Source organism: Psittacula echo, assembly GCF_963264785.1.
Source record: "Psittacula echo genome assembly, chromosome: 1".
Lineage (NCBI taxonomy): Eukaryota > Metazoa > Chordata > Aves > Psittaciformes > Psittacidae > Psittacula > Psittacula echo.
The window spans coordinates 18,068,532-18,082,267 of NC_137735.1; the positions used below are offsets into that span (position 1 = coordinate 18,068,532).

At 35.1% G+C, this 13,736-nt stretch overlaps 1 protein-coding gene across 2 annotated transcripts in view; it reads left to right on the top strand.

Annotated features, from left to right (window-relative positions):
* SLIT2 (slit guidance ligand 2) overlaps positions 1-10,527 on the top strand; it is a gene marked incomplete at both ends in the record, with an annotated part of 277,057 nt that extends 266,530 nt beyond the window's left edge. For both annotated transcript variants that reach the window (XM_080616785.1, XM_080616786.1), the window contains 4 exons: positions 113-267; positions 5,050-5,338; positions 9,007-9,218; positions 10,286-10,527. In XM_080616785.1, coding sequence (XP_080472911.1) covers positions 113-267; positions 5,050-5,338; positions 9,007-9,218; positions 10,286-10,527 — 898 coding nt within the window. The remainder of the gene's footprint in view (positions 1-112; positions 268-5,049; positions 5,339-9,006; positions 9,219-10,285) is intronic.
* Positions 10,528-13,736: the final 3,209 nt, after the last annotated feature.

Sequence of the window (13,736 nt, forward strand, 5' to 3'; positions counted from 1 at the left end):
CTGCACTCCTGGAGAAGTTCTGTTCTGAAGCTGTACTAACTCAAACGGGAAGAAGCGCAAAAACTGTTCTAACCAGATCATCAACTGTTTAAAATTAATGTTTATTTTGCAGTGTGGAAACAATTAATGATGGCAATTTCCACATTGTGGAGCTGCTAGCTATGGATCAGATTCTGTCTTTATCTATTGATGGAGGAAGCCCCAAGATAATTACCAATTTGTCCAAGCAATCCACTCTGAATTTTGATTCTCCGCTGTATGTAGGAGGTAAGAGGATCTTACTGCTTCTTACTAGTGGTACCATAGCTAATTTTCTCTGGTAACATGCATTAATAAACACACGGTAAGAGACTCATTCATTGAGATAACACCTTAAGATGAAACTCCAGCAGTTAATTTAAATAGTTTTAATTTTAACAATTAATATGTCCTCAAACTGCTACTGTTATGTAGCTTTTTATTATACTGAAGAAGTATGTGTAATGTTGTTTATTTACCTGAAGGTTCAGTAATGCCTATCCAGAAAGTGCAGAATGGTAGTTTTGGTTATATTTTACATTTCTATTTCACTGTACAGGTATCTGCAGGAAATGATAGCAAGGTATAAAGCCATGAATTGTAATTTGTGTCAGGAGATCCTATTGCTTAAGGCTGATAGTAGTTATGACATAAGGTAAGAAGGGAACCACCTGGACAGTTGCCTTACAGTATGTGGCTGCATATGTTGTTGGAGTTTTTTGGTTTGTTTTGAGAAGAAAGAATTGTCTATTTTAGTAAAACTGGTAGTAAGTGATTGTGGAGATATAATCTAGGTAAAAGAATCAGCCACCACTTTGTGCCTTCTTACTGACCTTGATAGCAAGACGAAGTTCTTTGTGATGAGAGATTCAGCATGGTTTCTAAATACTGCTGATCTGCCAGTTTTCATCTTCTATTTAGCTTAACTTTACACTCTTAAAGGAGGCATGTAAGGAGTCTCCTTCTGAACTGCTCTTTCTGCAGAAAAGAATACCTACTTTCCTTTCTTTTTGCTCTTGTTTAATTTTTAAGAACTGTTTTGTGTCTGAGAACAAGTTTTTAGACTTGCATCTTGCCTCCTTGCAAAGTATGCTACCAGTAGTACATACATGAGATGCCTATTTTCTTCAGAAAAGGTGCTATCTAGCCTTTCTAACTATACACAAAAGCTCAGGGTAGTTGCTAAGATTTATCTCTAATGGAAAAGAAAAACAGGAAGTTGCTTTGGTACCAATCAAGAATAGTCTGTTTCTCCAATAAAACTAGTATAATAAATGCATCAGTTACAAGTGATGAGCAGTAAGTTGACTTTTGTCACTGAACATCCCCATTCTTCTGTTGAAACACCAGCTTTTTTGTAAAATCTTTTCAGATTTTGTCATTGCTTCCTTCCATCTAACATGGGAACATGTACAAGATAGAGATTATTCATCACTCCCCATACCAGCAGAGAAAATAATTAAAACTATCAAATGTATGAGCTGCCTTTAAAATTGCTCCATATCATGAATCTTTAAAGAAGGATAGCCTTGTGGAAGCACATCTGCATTTTTTCATGTGTATCCTTCTGTTCTATACATATGCCACATCTTTGGAAGGAGAGATTGTCCTAGTTTCTAATAAGATACTGTATGCTTGCTTATTTTTATGGTCAACATCAGTTTGTTATTTGATGACAGCTAAGGCAAATTTTACTACTTCTTGAAAACTGAGCTTCATACAGAATGATCTGTCTGTTATGAGCACCTTTTGATGAAATGAGGCTAAGACTCTCAACTATAAACATTTATGCTGTACAGCGCTAACAGTTACTTGATCTGTGACATGGTTCTCCTCTGCTTCTTCACCTTGCATATCTTTGTCTCCATTAGGAGAATCATACTAATCTGCATTATCTTAATGAAGTATCAGAATAAATAACTTTTGGAAATAATGTTTTCCTTCAGTGATTTAATTCCTAAGAGCAGGAATCATTTCAACCTAGTATATATTTGTTAGAGAGGTCCTGTGTTCGTATTTCTATTGTTCACATTCAGACTCCAGTCAACTGTTTCTGCTGTCAGAAAATGTTGGTGCAAAACAGAATGAAAACCATTATTAGAAGCAAATTAATATAAAATAAAGCAAGAAGCACAGTAGGTTGATACTGAGCTCTGAAACTTTCCTGTTCTTTACCTATGTTTATCTATTTATCTTTAAAATTCTTGAGGCAGTTAACATACACTTTTGTATCTTTTATTGTCTATCTTTTTGAGATTCATTCAATTTTTATCCAACTGTATCTAGAATTTTTAGAGAATTTGATCACATGTTTTCATCAGTGAAGAACTCAAATTCTCGCTACGATTTTATGCAGTAATTTTGTCTTTGCCAAAATCTTAGTTTGACACCTCCGTCATTGTGTATCTTACACTTACTCTTATCACCTTCCTGCTAAAATGGCATTTTTGGTAAGCATCACCTCAGCTGGCAGGATGAAATTCAGACTTGACAGCAAGCCCTTGTTTGGTGTACTCTCTCTCATACTCTCTCATTCTCGTTCTTTCTCTCATTTTCCCTCATTTTCTCTCTTCCCATGCACTCCCTCCTTTTTTTTAACAAAATTGTGCTTGGTTCACAGTATTTGGGTTGGTTTGGAATTTATATTTACAGAAAATGAGCTAATCAATTTTTTGACCTTTTTTAATCTTTCTCCTTTTTTTTTTTTTTTTTTTTTTGACCTTTTTCCAACTGTGTGGCTGTTTTGTGTGGTCGGAATGCACGTGCTAGATATTTTTCAGTCTTTCTACAGCAGATTTCAGTAAATCATATTGAAAGCCTGTGGCTTTTTGTAAAAAGTCTGTTTCTTCTCAAAAACTCTTCAAAGAGGTTAGACTTCACTGATAATTCACATTCTTCCATAAGATGTTAGAGCATATTTTACTCATTGAGAGTGACACCTTGTTTCATGGAAGTCCCTATTTCTGAGAAAGGTAGAGCATCGACTGCTTTTCATCTGTGCCTGCTCTGTTAGAGGAACTTCTAGAATAAGATACTCATTTTGACAGTTTTATTGTATTACTGTTCTTTCACAGAGGTCTTACCATTTGCCTCCTTGTGCAGTGATCTGGTAATTTACTTGTAGTCAGATTCAGTGACCAAAAGCTTAAATGGGGGCACAAACTACTTTCTTACCTTTCCAAAAACAGGGTTGAAATATTTATCTGCATTATTTGTATGGCAATTCTTTCGTAACTAATAAGCACCCTTTATATAAAAATTATCTAAGAAATATTGCTAAAGAATATGAACAGCTTTTGCACACACTTTGGCCTTCTAACACTTGGTAACTTGCTAGAAGAAGCAAAAAGTGTACATGCTTGCATTGTGTTTCCAAATGTTTTCCATATTGGAGACTGGCAAAAAAACTCTCTTAGTCACATGTTATATGCTTCATATTATCTGGTGTCATATGTGTTTATATGGTTCCCAGAAATCACATCCAAGTTTCCCGACACAAGAATAACATCTAGTTTAACACTGCATTACTTTGTTTTACATAGCTTTCATTTTTACAGTGTCTTGTCCCTGGATTATGAAAATATGGTGAATAGTTTTGAGGAAATGTAAACTAGTGGGTTGTTTGCAGTCTGAGTCCTTTAATACAGCAGTCCCAAGCCTGTTTTACTTAACTGATAAGATCAAAGAAGATTAGGCTCTTCAGCAGCATGGATGCAGCACTGTTCATTTCTATAATCACTAAAGTTTAGCACAAATGAAATTGCAATAACCTCTGAATGAAAGGCAGGTCTACTTCATTAGGTTACATAGCACTTCTGCATGACTCTTAACTGTTCAAAGTAACTGCATAAAACCATTAGAAGTATCAGTTTACACAGTTAAGGAGCAGCTAGCAGAACATTACCTCTTTCTGTGGTTACTTAAGTACCAGAATGAAGATTGTTAATTTAGCATAGGAATAAACCAGTGCAGCTAATAAGCATATATATTTTCAGGTAAACAGATCCTTTTCTAATTCTCAATACACTTTTATTTTGTTTACTTAGTAATCTCAGAAAGCATTTATGCATTTGTGTATTCATCGTTTGAATGTAATATCTTCAGAACTAACTAATATAGGCCAATATTTTGGCAAAAAGTTAAAAAAAAGCACAAGGGGTAGAAGTAGAAGAAACTTCATTTTTGCAAGGAAACAATGTTTAATAGTAATGTTACTTCTGAATTAGTCGTAAATGATTAACTGATCAGAATAGGATAACTGTATCACATATGCCTCCTGCTCTAATTACACCTCTAACAATTAGAGACTAAACCAGAGGAATTATTCTGAAAATGCTCAACATCAGGGGCATTTGCACTATCTAGAAATATCTGCACATAAGTCTTTTGATGTCAAATTATTGCTATTATTGATTACCTTTCTTTTAAACTTTAATGGCAAACCATGAGTGGCTTTTTTTTATTAATCTGTTTTTTGAGACAAGCTAAATGAAAATATTTTTTAAAGTAATAGAACCTCATCCTGTTGAGCTTTCCTTTGCAAGAGTTTTCACTAGCAAAATTTCACATTTGAATGCGTATGCCAGCTCCAAATTGATGAGCTGGTCTTACTAAATCCTTCTGGATTTGAGTATCTTAGCAGCTTACAAAAAATCGTGTATCAGCTGCTAAATTTCAACAACTTTTGTTTTTCCAAGATTTAGAAACTATGTACTATCTTGGACTTAATTGCACTAGGTCGAAAATGACATATCTGGACCTTTACACAGTTGTGAGCTTCCTGTATGAAGTCTTATATACATCTCTTCAGTTGGACCTAGAGACTTACGTATTTGGAGAAGGTTTACATTCATGCTTGACAATCAGGAAAATTTCCAGATACTAGAACATTGCTCATGATTGTAGGCTGAATATCTAAGAATAACTAATTGGGAAAAACTGCTTCTTTAAAAATGTTTTTAAAATAACGAAAATGCACCAGAAAATTGCACCAAAGATTATACTGATTATTCGTGATTATTAATTTCCTAGGCATGCCTGTGAAAAATAACATAGCAGCTTTACGCCAGTCTCCAGGACAAAATGGCACAAGCTTCCATGGTTGCATCCGTAACCTATATATCAACAGCGAACTCCAGGACTTCAGAAATGTGCCACTGCAAGTGGGAATTCTGCCAGGTTGTGAGCCTTGTCACAAGAAAGTTTGTGTGCATGGAACATGCCATGCTACCAGCCAGTCAGGCTTTTCCTGTGAGTGCGAAGGAGGATGGACTGGACCCCTCTGTGATCAACAAACTAATGACCCATGTCTTGGAAATAAGTATGTCCTTCCTCAAGATAGATTAATAGTATAATATGCATACATGTCTCCTGTTGTATGTATTTTTTTTCGTGAACGTTCACACTTTCTTCAGCAAGAGAAAAAAATATCCTGGGCATGTAAAATTGAAAACAGTGTCCAGGTTATAGTCTATTTTTTCCATAAACTTAAAGAGAAGTCCCCCATTTAGGGGAGCAGATACATACATCTCATGAAGTTCTGCCTAAAGCCTGGGAAGTGCTGTTACATACTTCTGTGTGTGCTTCCTCTATAATGAGTTAAGTTACACTGATGCAAGTGTTGGTACACTTGGTACAAAAATAATTTAGAAGTTGCAAATGGAAAAAATATATATTTGGTTATTTGTAATTGTATATAGTGAGAAAAAATTATTATTATTATCTAATCTGCTTAAAAAACTTGATGCAATATATATCTAGTATTTTTATATTTTCACAGTACCCCAGGTTTTAGCAGGAAAACAGATTTCCATCTTTATGGTTAACTTGTTTAAGTCTGTGTGTGTTAATTCTTTTTGCTGATTTGACTAAAACATTTTAGGGTGGACATTTTATGTATGTTTATAGAGAGGGTCATATATATGTGTGTAGAGAGAGAGAGCTATATGTATTTATGTGTATATGAGAGTATTGATATCTATGCATATTCATCTTTTAAATTTACAATATAGAGACAGATTCAATTTTCTGGCTCATGGTCTCCCAGCACAAGATGATCAGAAACTTCAGAAGTTCAAAGTTCTCCAAGATTTATTGGTCATGGGCAACAAAATGTCATTCTGCTTGCAGTTACCACTGCCCTGACTGCAGTTTGGCAACCAATTGTTTTGTTTTGGGGTTGGGTATTTTTTTGTTTCTTTGTAGAGTAAAGTAAGCCTGCTTGGATTTTTTGGCTGCTGCTTTTTCAGTGCTCTGGCCTATATAACTTCTGGCCTATATAACTTTTCAGGACCAGTGGCCTGAGTTTGCTAAGAAATTCCAATAAGATTATTTTCAATTTCTGTATGTAATTATATTTAAGTGATATTTTCAAAGAGGGTGTTGAAGATTCTGACGCTTTAAAGCTTTATACACCAGTTAGCATGCTTTACAATGCAGTTGGCAACATTTATATTGGTTGTGAACTCTCATCACTATTAAATTTTGAACCTTTGCAAAGCTACAGCAGTGAATTTTTGAGGTATATCATTAATAGATTTCATTGTTTATGGGTCTTTTTCTTACCATCTTCTTCCACAGTAACTTAGATAAAGAAAGGAAATCACAGCAGGTTAAAAAACACAAAGGGAGATTTTGATTCTGTGTTTCTTGATTTGTCTCTAAATACTGTCTGTTGAATAGATGCATTTTATCTAATACAGTATAACATTTATACTTTATTCAAGAAACAGGATTGTCACTGTGATCTCTGTTTTGAAAATGTAGGGGATCTTTTAGAGATCCCTGCAAACCATGAAAAGGCTTAAGGCTTAGATTTATTCTACCTAAATCTAGGTGCTTGACTTAAGAACACAGTGACCACAGTTTGCCCTATAGTCAGTAAAGGAATTAACACATTTCTAAAGAGTAAATTAGACCTCAAGTGGTCTAATCACACTCTGGATAAGCTCATTTCTCTCCATGACTGTGTGGGGAGCTCATGGCAATTATACATCTCACTTGAGTGCCTGACATAGGTACCTAAAATCAGGTAAGATGAAACTGTGTCTATGACTTTGCACTTAGCTTGACATTCCTTTCAGTGCAGTCTGAAAATGAAGTTTAGGGCTTCAAAGAACAGGTGGAAGCAAAAGTATGAGAGTTGGCATTAGCTAAGATTTAATCATCTTCTCAGTCAAGCAAAACTGTACCAAAGATCCTGACACAGATTGCTTTGATATCTAAAAGTGTCTATATAGAATATGGCATGATATCAATGTCACCTGAGTAACTTCATAGATCAGATGTCCTCAGAGTGGTTGTTTTTTAAATGGTAAACAGATCGAATGCTGAACATAATGAAAGCTAAACAAAAGCTATCTGCCCTGTGATACTGTCTAAGCCTCCAATTTTGAGTTGCTTAATCTAACAGTTTTGGAATACCAGACTTCAACCACAAGAACAATTTGGAATTTTTAAGGAACGTAGTCACTTCAAAAGTAGAGACTTTTGCGTAAGAGAGAAGTTGGAGGTGCTTAAAGTATTAGTTAAATTCTGTATTTGCAGTTTTTAATGCAAAACTGGATATATGAATGGAGGCTATGTGTTGTGCCTTTCAAATATTCTGTGATCAGACTGACTTCCTATACTCTTTTTCCGCCAAGTCACATCATTTCTAAAGTACTTGCACAGAATTACGCATGCAGGTGGAGAATTGTAATGTAGAATTATTTGATAAGTGGAACTTGTAGCTGTTTATTAAATGAAAATATTTTAAACAGTTGATTCAATTTTGTGAGTTAAAAACTGTTGTTAATTCTTTCAATTTTAACAAATTTCCTACTCTATTGAAGGAGTATAAAGCAAAATATTTCTAGAAGTACATTATCTAAAAAATGTCAAAATAAGGTGTTGTTCATAACAGAAGTGTTACTACAAAATGCATTATTTTATGAACTTTTTCCATCTTCAAATTCAAATGATTTTATTTTAGATGGAATGGGATTTTTTTTTTTAATCTAAAGCTTTTCATTTATTTATATATTTATTTAGATGGCTGTCAAAACCTACTAAGGAGGTTGTGAGCTCAGAAATCTTACAATACAGAGAGGAAAAACATTAGAGAGGAGAAATATTAGAGAGGAGAAACAATAGAGAGGGTGACTGTGACATTGAATGTTAGGATTGCATTCCTCCCTACAGAGGAATCTTCCTTGTGGTGTCCCTAGGAAACAGTATGTAGATAGAAAACTTGTGTATCTAGACAACAGTTAAAGAAAATACTATCTTAGGAAGAAAGCTATTGACCCTGTGCCACCAAATGAACAAAGTATTTGGTGGTGATTTCAGAATGTGAATTCCCCGTCTTCACATTACACCTAGGAACAGGTACTTAAACATCCTCCTTTTGGGAAACACCACCTCTCTCTCAAAAGAAGCAAGAACATACATTGTATGACCACCCTAATGGCAGTTGGCAGCGCAGGCTATTTGAAAGGGGAGCACATCTTCAGGTTTGAAAATGCCATTGCTTGGGTCAGAAGAGTTTCAGGTAGGAAGTCCCTGAATTTGTGCTGGGAGCCCCATTCTTCATGAGTGACAATATGGGGGGATGGACAGGTTAAATTATACAAGAACCAGAATTCCAGGTGAGTATCCTTTTTCTCTACTTAATTCTGGATTATATTTGGGTTTGATTTTGCTGTGTTGTACTCAAAAGCATGTTAAATATTTACATAGAGAGGATGTATTGGGTTTAATAACTGGCCTGTAAAAGCCTTCCATAACACATCTACAGTGGCTGTTTTCTGGTGAGAGGTGTTCTGCAGCTTCTTTTATGTAAACCTGCATACCAATTATAAAACACTTCACTGCAACTCACTGAAAAAGTCCATTAGAAACAAAAGAATTTCTTCTGAGTCCAGTCCAAAGTATCTGTAGTTAATGTTGCTTAGCCTGAACTTTGATGAATAATTTATTTTTATTCTCTTGGGCTTGTTTCCCCTGTAGATGTGTGCATGGTACCTGCTTGCCGATCAATGCATTTTCATACAGTTGTAAATGCCTGCAGGGACATGCGGGAGTCCTCTGTGATGAAGAAGAAATGCTGTTTAACCCCTGCCAATCCATCAGGTGTAAACATGGCAAATGCAGGCTTTCAGGACTTGGGAAACCATATTGTGAATGCGGCAGCGGATACACGGGGGACAGCTGTGATAAAGGTAAAAAAACCCCAAAACATATAATAACATTGTTGTTTTGACCTTAGATATTTTTTTATTAAAACATGAGCAGCCAAAAACATTACCAACTTTTTTTTTCCCACAATACACACATTTGTTGTTTTTTTTTACCATAAGAATTTATCTCAGTCAGAGAAAAATCAAATTTTCCCATGAATTTGTTTACATTTTGAGGATTTTTTTCATCAAACGTTTTGCTGTGAAAACATTTCTCTTTTTTTGCCTTTATTCAGAAATATATTTTTACTATATTTAAATATTACCTTTTACCTGCTGTATCTTTCTGTATTTATTGTTTCTCTGCCTTCTGCAACTGGGAAGCCAAATCCAATGATTCTGCTCCTAGTTTTATCACAAACTCTACTTTTGACCTCTCAGCTTCAACTGATTTATCACAGCGAATTATGCAGGTGAGACGGATGAAAACAGGATGACTTTTCCCCCTACCTTTTTCTTTTTCCTTTTCTATCAAAGCTCTCCCTCTCTCTCTTTCCCTTACCCCAGATGGCATTTATTTTGTAGTGTACATAGATGTGAGTAGAGCAGAAGAATATGATTGTAGAACTTTTAACAGATGTCTCATTTTAAGTTGGTTTTATACCTCAGTAATTTATGAAGTTAGTGGAATGTAACTTGTATTAAATAAGAGTTTGAATAATATTAAACTCCAGGTCTAATAAATTAAATTGCATGCTCTCTGAAACATTTCCCTATGGTAAACAGAACCAGCTGCAAGCAGTGTAGGAACAGAAGATGTGTATTTTTATAAGAAAGGAAAATATTTAAGCTTCTAATTTTCTTGTCATTGTAAATAGCTTTGTATTTACGGTTTACATATACATAATATAAGCTTTACTGAAAATAGGAGGTACAGGAAATACAACAGCATTAATAAAATTATGTTTCTAGTTTCCAATATACAGTCTGAGTCAAACTTCAAAATATCAATCCCAACTGCAATTAGAAACAGCATCTTCCTTAGCAATGTCAACCATTCGTTGATCTGTGTCTCAAAAGTATATCTCTTATTTTAAATGTTTCTACAGAAATCTCTTGTCGAGGGGAACGAATCCGAGATTACTACCAAAAGCAGCAAGGGTATGCTGCATGCCAGACGACCAAGAAGGTATCGAGACTAGAATGTAAAGGAGGATGTTCAACCGGGCAGTGCTGTGGACCACTAAGGAGCAAGAGACGGAAATACTCTTTTGAATGCACTGACGGGTCATCATTTGTGGACGAGGTTGAAAAAGTGGTGAAGTGTGGCTGTACAAATTGTCCCTCCTAAGTGTCCCTGTCACACTTGTCTTTTGAAAATGTTGTATACTTATTGACCGTGTCGGACTAATTAATGCTTCATAGTGGAAATATTTGAAATATATTGTAAAATACAGAACAGACTTATTTTTATTATGAGAATAAAGACTTTTTCTTCATTTGAAAAGATTCAAGTGCTTGAACTGAGACTTCTCATAACCAAGAGGAGCTTTGAAGACAAAAAAAGAAAGACCTGTCAACATTGCAACAGAGATGGGAAACGTTAACTGCTTTTAACATGGATTCTTCTTTATAACATGCTGAAGATACACTGACACTATACACATGTGACTTTCAGCTTAACAGCTCAGAGACGAAATACTGACCAGAACGTGAGGCTTGTCTTTTCACTTTCATATCGGTATATTTTATTGTCTTGACAGAACATAATCACTTATCAATGGATGAGGAAGCATTATGAGTGAAAAGAATCAGATTATACAGAAATAACAATTGTATGAAATGCATTTTATTTTTTGGAATTCTTAAGCATCTTGAGAAGGTGGGGTCCCATTTAATGAATGGGAAACGGGAGATGTGAGAATATACTATAATCCTGAAATCTCCTGATGATGTATACTTTTATGTCAGCATGTTAGCAAAAGAAACAAAGAAAGTGTTTATCTGCCCTTTTCCAGTATTAATTTTTTGTAATATAAGTGTTTGGAGGATGATAAAAATAGATTATTGATGGATAAATTAGTAATAATATGGATTTCTGTTTCTATGAGTTCTAAACAACTCTATACAGTATTCGGTTTCATTGAGAAATATTTATTGTATCAAAGTACATTGTACTTAACCGTTTTAGGCCATCCCTTTTACTGTTTTTCAATGCTTTAATATATATTAATTTATATTTGTCCCAGTATTTTTGTAATTTTTTTTTTTTAAAGGACTTAAAAATCAGGATCTTTTGCAATAGAACTAACTTAGCATGTCGTCTTGGGGTAAATTTTTTCATTCTGTTTTTTTCCTCTCCTTTCCTTTTTCTTTCCCTTAGAATCTGACCATTTGGTGTCACTGAAACTGAAAGTGATGACAATCCACAGTTTTCACATATATCAGATATTCAGGACACCTTCCAAGAACCTGTAATGTATGACAGAAAATACCTTTACACTAGGTGGCAATTGTAGAGAAGTTAACTTTCCCGATATTCAGTACTTACAGAAAATAAGATGGCGTGTAGATACATTAGAGAGTAGTTCTTTTTAAATTAATATTCCCATGGAGCTCTTTACCTTTTTTATAAAAAAGAAAAAAAGGCTGTGCTATCAAGAACTGTGACTTTCCCCAAATAATAAAACTACTTTACTGCCCTAATGTTCCCCATGTTAACATGTTGCTGCTAAATTATAAAGTAGAGTTGGTAATCAGTAGTGGGTTGTGTTCTTTTTTCAGTAAAACCCAGGGTACCCTGTACAAATGCAGATGTTTTTTCAATTTTATTTTATTATTTTTTTTACAAAAAAGTTAGATGTACATGTGTAATGCAGTGCGCTTTGTCTTATTTGGACTGATATCAGTAATGCTACTGATGTTTGTAAATTAAACAGATATTTACTTCACTAACAGCTTTTATTTGTTTTCTTCTGAGAAGTTTAAATTGTCTAACAGCCTTTAAGTAAACATCTGTAGTTGCAACGAATAGTTGCTAAAAACAGAATAAAACACAACCCTAGATCCAGTGTATTCTTTGCTACAATCTGAAAAGGAATTAACTTGGGATTATCACACCTACAGGCAGTGACATCTGAAAATGTCGGTTCATTATGAACACATCTGAACTCATACGAAAATTAACGAAAGACATAAATAAAGTACACTGCATGAAAAGGCAAATTGAGTCTATCCTAATACTTTAATGGTTATACAAATGGCAGCGCAACAGTTGTCTTAGCAAGTAATTTGATTCTTCAGAGGGATTCATTTTCACTTATCTTGGACTAAGTATTTTAAATTTAGCAATTGGATGGGATGATACTTAACCAGTTTTCTCTTTTGTAATATAATTTTTATATATAAGTCTCTATTTATTTTACTTAGTCCACATTAGAGTTTGTCTAAATACACAATGAAACAACCTTTGGCTTGAGGCCTTCTTTGCAGTTTCTATGATTTCTAAATAATATTCTGTAAATAGGAGTAGCGTTGAGGAAAAACGCCATTTTTGTGTAACAGTACTTACATAACATTCTTGGAGAAGCAGTATTATATTTCTGTGTGTGATCAAAATCCCTGTACCAAGTGTCTGGAGTTGAACTGCTTTCTGTCCTTATAATGACAGAGAAGGAGAAAGAGGAAGTTTGCACTGGTGCTCAAGCAATGCTGGCAGCTACTGGTGATCCTGAGGCTATCAAGCCAGGGACTTTTTGTGGTCTCTAAGCAGAACCAAACAAAAAAAGTAGGAATTTAACAGAATAAAAATAAAATTAAAAAAAAAAAATGGAGGGGGAGGGGGACAAAACATAACAAAAAAAACCCAACCAAACAAAAACTTACACAGGACCCTTGTTGGGGGGCACCTCTGGATAAGGCACCCACATCAAACAGTGACTCAGCTCACCTTAGAAACCTGAACAGCCCTGTATTCTCATCACTGAAAGTCCTTAAGCATCAACAAGATATGCCTCTGTGCATGACTAGAGATAACTTTCTCAGTCTGATGGGTCATCCTGACACCTTCTCTATGCCTAAATCACGTTTCTTGTAATACTGCTATAATCGGCGGCCTTGTACCTGTATTCCACAAAAGGGAAATGGGGAACTGCAGCTTTAGGCATAGCGAACACAGCGGAGAATTTAGTTCAGTGCAGAACACTCCAAACTCATGGGTTTTCATTCAAAAACATAAATTATGCAGCTTTTAACACAGTCCTCAGGGATTAGGTTTCTCTCCTAGGGTCTGCTGTCTGCTATAGGAATCTCTGTCATGCAGCCCGCTTTTAATGTATAGAATAAAATGCAAAAACAGCATTGGGTCTGAAGTGAAGTTCTCATTCCTGGAAGCGTTCAAGGCCAAGCTGGATGGGGATTTCATCAATCTGGTCTAGTGGAAGATGTCCCTGCTCACTGCAGGGGGATTGGAACCGGATGATCTTTAAGGTCCCTTCCAACCCAAACCATCCTATGATTCTATGACATGACTCAATACAATGACCAAGTTCCTCTCTTCAA